Source organism: Arvicanthis niloticus, chromosome 18 (assembly GCF_011762505.2).
Source record: "Arvicanthis niloticus isolate mArvNil1 chromosome 18, mArvNil1.pat.X, whole genome shotgun sequence".
NCBI classification, from domain to species: domain Eukaryota; kingdom Metazoa; phylum Chordata; class Mammalia; order Rodentia; family Muridae; genus Arvicanthis; species Arvicanthis niloticus.
The window spans coordinates 32,079,946-32,086,152 of record NC_047675.1 but is presented as its reverse complement, the minus strand read 5'-3'; the positions used below and the strand labels follow the sequence as shown (position 1 = coordinate 32,086,152).

Below are 6,207 nucleotides of genomic sequence, written 5' to 3'. Positions count from 1 at the left end.
TCCGTTGCACAGCCTGGTGACTGGAAGCCCTTCCAAGAGAGGCCACGTCCTAGGTACCTTGAATCGAAGGTCCGAACCCATTGTCGCCCTCTGCCCTATCCCTGCCCTTCTCAGGCTCTTGTGTCCAAGACTGAGCAACATGCAGCCCGCGGGTCTTGAGGGTCCACGCGCGCTCGGCCTGTGGCCTCCGGGGCACCGGCTGTCCCTGCTGGGGGTGCTACTTGGGGTGCTACTTCTAGTTCCGTCTCTGTGGGTAACCTGCACCCAGATTACTCCAAGCCCCATTAGTGCTCCGACCAGGCCAGAAGCCTCCAGTGCCATGACCACTCCAGGCACTCCTAATGACACGACCGTGTCAGTAGTGACCAGTGACCCTCGCCTTCGAGAGAAAGCACTGGAGCTGATGCGACACTTCCCACTGGTGGATGGGTACGTATGTGCGGGTGTGAGGCAATGGGGGCTAAGCTATATTACCGAGAAGCACCCACACACACACACCTTCCCCTTTTGCCATACACGGGTACCCCCTCTCCCTTTGGCCCCATTGCCTATGGAACTGTCCTGGTCTGGAGGCCATGTTCTCACTCTGACCACAACATCTCCAGCCACAACGACCTGCCTCTGCTCCTGAGAGAACATTTCCAGAACAAGCTGCAGGATTTGAATCTGCGCAATTTCACCCGTGGCCAAACCAACCTGGATAGGCTCAGGGACGGCCTTGTGGGTGCCCAGGTAACACAGAACGATGGGAATGTTGGGGCCACAGAAACTGAGTAGGCCAGGCCCTCAATAACTAGGTTTTTGGAGCATGCAGTACACCATCACGCAAGAGTGTTTAAAGACTTTTGAAGGCCAACACAGAAGAGCGACTTAGATGTTCAGGTTTAGTGGAAATACATATAAAATAAGCAGAAAAATCCCTTGAGCGTGTGGGGGGTTGCTGGATCCACAAAGGATATGGTAACATTGCCTGGGACATTCACACAGGATCGTGGGCAGACAGCACCTATGTGTCATCCATCCCCAGCGTGTTCACTGACTACCAGGCTTAGTTATCTATCATGAGGGTACTATGGAGAGCCATTGATTTAAATGGGTGGTGTGGGGGCTGAGGCAGGAATGGCAGGCCTAAGGCTTTGAAGACCATACTGGCCTAACTGTGGCCCTCTGGACCTACTCCTAGTTCTGGTCAGCCTACATCCCATGCCAAACCCAGGATCGGGATGCTGTGCGCCTAGCCTTGGAGCAGATTGATCTCATTCGACGCATGTGTTCTGCCTACCCTGAGCTGGAGCTTGTGACCTCAGCTGATGGTGAGCCAGGGAAGAGCTTGGGATTGACTCCAGTGGTTCTTTTCTTGGGATACAATCCTTTGACTCAACCCCTCCCCTACCCCCCACACCCCTTTTCTAGGTCTGAATAACACTCAGAAGCTGGCCTGCCTCATTGGTGTAGAGGGTGGTCACTCACTGGACACCAGCCTCGCTGTGTTGCGCAGTTTCTATGGGCTGGGAGTGCGCTACCTGACACTTACTCTTACCTGCAGCACACCCTGGTGAGCACTGGGCTGGGCCGGGGTGGCCGGTCCTCCTCGGGTTCATCGGACTTTTGATGAGGGGATGGTGTGAGGCCCTTCCCAGCATGAGCCTAATGAAGCAAAGTTAAAGTAACCCACTGGGGGAGGCTGGACTCCTTGCAGATCTCTCACACTTCCAGAAAGTAGCTGGGGCCTGGTCCTCATCTGTTCTAGATGTAGGATGGAAAAACAAAAGCCCCAGTTACTGATAGCCAAGCTATAGCCAGCAAGATTTGCTTTCTCTTGTCTGTCTTGCAGGGCAGAAAGTGCTACGAAATTCAGACACCATTTCTACACCAACATCACTGGGTTGACAAGCTTTGGTGAGGTGAGGACTTGTGTATGTGCCAGATTCTCCGCCCTATGTGTTTCCTACAGATACTTGAACATGCCTTTGCTCCCTGACACCCTCTGCTCCCTCCCAAACCCAATTGTCCCTGCAGAAAGTAGTGGAAGAAATGAACCGCTTGGGCATGATGATAGACTTGTCCCACGCCTCAGACACCTTAATGAGGCGGACCCTGGAGGTGTCTCGGGCTCCTGTGATCTTCTCACACTCAGCAGCTAGATCCGTGTGTGACAATTTGCTGAATGTTCCTGATGACATACTGCAGCTTCTGGTAAGTGGAGTAGCCATGGAGGGATGTGGGGGGGAGGAGGGGGAGGGTGCCCTCAAACCCAGGACTGAATACACAACCGTCTCTAGCTTTGAGACCCCTTTGGCAAATCTCTGTCTCCAAAAATGTTTACATTACAATTTTTAACATTATGCTACTTCATGCAATAGCATGAATAGACCACAAATAATTTTATGTTTGGGGACCACCACAGCATGAAGAACTGTATTAAAGGGTCTAAAAGCATTAGGAAGGTTGAGAACAACCGATCTAAAGTGTCTATCCCCATGCCCACCCAGACAGAGTTTCTCTAGGTAGCCCTGGGTGTCCTGAAACTTGATATAGACCAAAGATGGCCTTGAACTCAAAGAGGTCTGCCTGCTTCTGCCTCTGTGCTATCCTCTGTGTTAGGATTAGGGATTATCTATGGCTTAAAGCCAGGTATGGTGGCACATGCCTGTAATCCAAATACTTGAGAGGTTAAGGCAGGAAGATCATGCTCCTGCCTCGTGAGGCAGGAGGTTGAAGCTAGCCTGGGCTACTTGGCAAGGTCCTGTCTCAAAATTCCAGAAGGGATACAAAGAGGAAGATTCCTGTTTGTTTGTTTGTTTGTTTGAGATAGGGCATCTTGTATAAATCGGCCTGACAGGGACCTCAGAACACTTCTGCCTCAGCCTCCCAAGGGCTGGGCTTACAGGCATGTGCCACCATGTCTGGGGGAAGATTCTTGACCATGAGTATGAGGCTGGTTAACCCCCCTCCATCTCTGAAACCCAGGCCCAAATCAGTTTCTCTGAGGGACCTCCAAACCCCAGGAGAAAAGGCTCTCCCAGCATCTGCTGGATTGCTGTCCCCACAGCAAGGGAAGCAAACACACTGGCAGTCCAGAGGGGCTGGACTGACTGTCCCTTTGTCTGTCCCTGTAGAAGAAAAACGGTGGTATCGTGATGGTGACACTGTCCATGGGGGTGCTACAGTGCAGTCTGTTTGCTAATGTGTCCACTGTGGCAGGTACGTCCTGGTTTTTTTAGATTAACTTTTCTTAATCTAAAAAAAAAAAAGTTCTTGTTTGTGGGTATTTTTCCTGCATGTATGTCTGTATCATGTACATCTCCGAGCCATCTCTCCAGCCCCGCTGTACCCACACCTTAACTGTTTCGGCAGTTCCGACTTGAACTGTAGCCACCAGCTCTTAGACAGCTCTAATACTCAATCTAACATGTACTGGGCCATGGCAGACCTTCCAGGGACCATAAACTCAGCACTGCCACTGGGATGTGAGACTAGTCAGTGCTTGATGGGTTTGATGCCTCTAAATCCCACTTCTGCTCTCAATCCTTGAACCACCCTTAATTCTCACACCCCTAGACAGGACAGGCAGAGCCCCCACAGGGTCCTCAAGGGACCTAGAGGAGAGCAGGGTCTAATGGAGCCTTGTCCTGGTTGTTGCCACATTCAGACTCATACACGCGCAGGAGTCCTGTACAGGCGGCTGCCACAGCAAGGAGGGCAGGGTAACTGGTCAGGACCAAACTTCCTCAGCTTAGAAGTGCTCCCGATTGCTAATTCTTCTACCAACCAAACTCTACTTCCTAGATCATTTTGACCACATCAGGACAGTCATTGGATCTGAGTTCATTGGGATCGGTGGAAGCTATGATGGGTCTGGAAGGTACTTCCCCTGGGCTTAGCTTGGGCTGGGCTGCAGCAGCAAATCTCTTAGGCTCAGTTTCACCATCCAAAAGTCTGACCATCCTCCAGACCTCAACTACAAGTTCTGATCATCCAGCCCCTGTCTCCTCTCCCCATTCCCAGGTTAAAGGAATTCCACTCATGTACCATAAATTTGTGTGGGTACAGCCACAGGTTAAACCCATCTTGTGTTCACTGATCTAAAGAACTTGTCTTAGTTTAGAACTGATCTAAAGAACTTAATTTCAGTTGTATTTGCCTGGGCTGGTGGGACAGCAGGCCCTAGACCAGGTCTCGGGGGCCAAGGTCTCAGGGTGGCTCTCTGCACAGGTTCCCTCAGGGGCTGGAGGATGTGTCTACATACCCAGTGCTGATTGAGGAGTTGCTGAAACGGGGCTGGAATGAACAGGAGCTGCAAGGCGTGCTTCGAGGAAACCTGCTTCGGGTCTTCAGACGGGTGGAACAGGTACACAGGTTATGGAGAAAGGATAGTGTGTTAGTCAGGCCTCTCTAAAAGAAGAGACTGGATAGAGACTATACAGAGTGTTAACAGGCTGTGGTCCAGGTAGTCCGACAATGGCTGTCTCCTGACGGAAAGGCCACAATGGAGTAGCTGATCAGTGCACAAAGCGGGATACCTTAGCAGTCCCAAGCCCATGCTGGAGTCCTAGAGGATTCCATCAGAATCCCAAAGAAGTAGGTTCTAATACTATTTAAAAATACCTTAGAGACAGGATAAATGAACCTTCCCTGGAGAAAGAGGGCAAGCAGGCAAAAAGTAAACGTTTCCTTCTTCCACGGCCTTTTATTTGGGTGGCTACCAGAAGGTGTGGCCAAGATTTATGGTGGATCCTGCTACCTTAAATGACCCAGTCAAAAAACAAATTGGCTGTCCTGGCACACACCTTTAATCCCAGCACTTGGGAGATGGAAGTGGGTGGATCTCTATGAGTTTGACGCTAGCCTGGGTGGTGGGGACATGCTAATCCAGGAGGCAGAGGCAGGCGGATCTCTGAGTTCTAGGAAGAGAGTGAGTTCCAGGACAGCCAGGAATATACAGAGAAACTCTGTCTCCAGAACAAAGGGGGGCAGAAAGAGAGAGAGAGAGAGAGAGAGAGAGAGAGAGAGAGAAGAAACTACACATAGAAACCCTGTCTAGGAAAAAAAATGAAAAAGAAAATGTCTAGCCAGGCGGTGATGGCACACGCCTTTAATCCCAGCACTTGGGAGGCAGAAGCAGGTGGATTTCTGAGTTCGAGGCCAGCCTGGTCTCTGGAGTGAGTTCCAGGACAGCCAGGACTACACAGAGAAACCCTGTCTCGAAAAAAAAAAAAAAAAGAAAATGTCTCACAGGCATGGCAGCTGTTTGGGTTTTAGTTGATTACAAGTGTAGTCAAACTAACAATCAAGATTGCCTATCACAGATGGGTGGTTCAGTGATAGGCTGTTGGGATGTCTTATTGTTGACTCCCTCCCCCAGGTGAGAGAGGAAAGCCTTGGGCAGAGCCCTGTGGAGGTCAAGTTTCCAGAGAGGCAGCAGAGCACCTGCCACTCCCACCTGCTGCCTCAGCCTCAGGAGGACACACACCAGGACACACACTTGAAGGTGACGAAGCTGCCAAACAGCAAGGTCCTCCAGAGGGCCTCAAAAGCCCCTCCATGCCCCTTACCAGGCCTCATGGCTGCTGGCACCTCCCTAGCCCTCATCCTTTGGCTTTGTTGCTCTGGCCACAGGTCAGTTTAGCAAAACCCACAAAGTTCCCCTCCTCATTGGCCAGGCCCCAGCTTATGCTGAAAATAAATACCTGAAACACCAAGTGACTGAGTCCTCATCCTCCTTTATTGTTAGGATCTGGGTGGGAAGGACTCTTGGTGAGGGAACCTGAGGCCGGAGCCCACAGAACAGTATAAAAGAGTTCACCATGACAGTGAACGTGTTCCTAGTGAACGGGTGTGGTTTTTGTTTGGTTGGTTGGTTAATGAGTTTTTCATCTTGTTTTGGAGACCCGAGTCTATGTTGTCCAGGCTGGCCTGGAACTCCTGCATTCAAGTGATCCCCCTGCCTCTGCCATCCAAGGACTAGAATTTCAACCATGGGCCAGCTTTCCAGTTTTCCTTGCTCCATATGAAAATCAGTTTGGCAGCACTCGGGAGGAAGAGGCTGGGAGAGCTCTACGACTTGGAGGTTTGAGAGTTCTGGGCCAGCCAGGCCTGCACAGCGAGAGTCTCTGAAGTAAATAAATGGATAAATATCAAGCCTCGTATCTTCAGACAAGAGAGATCACCCACAAGTTCAAGGCCAGGCCTGTCTATATAGTGAGT

At 50.8% G+C, this 6,207-nt stretch overlaps 1 protein-coding gene across 1 annotated transcript; it reads left to right on the top strand.

Annotated features, from left to right (window-relative positions):
- On the top strand, positions 1-5,702 carry Dpep3 (dipeptidase 3). Its single transcript, XM_034522864.2, has 10 exons — positions 1-429; positions 606-732; positions 1,184-1,313; positions 1,414-1,555; positions 1,835-1,904; positions 2,020-2,196; positions 3,120-3,204; positions 3,790-3,865; positions 4,216-4,351; positions 5,366-5,702. Exons 1-10 carry the CDS (start codon positions 140-142, stop codon positions 5,627-5,629), a joined length of 1,497 nt encoding a protein of 498 aa, XP_034378755.1. The 5' UTR covers positions 1-139; the 3' UTR covers positions 5,630-5,702.
- The last annotated feature ends 505 nt before the right edge of the window (positions 5,703-6,207 follow it).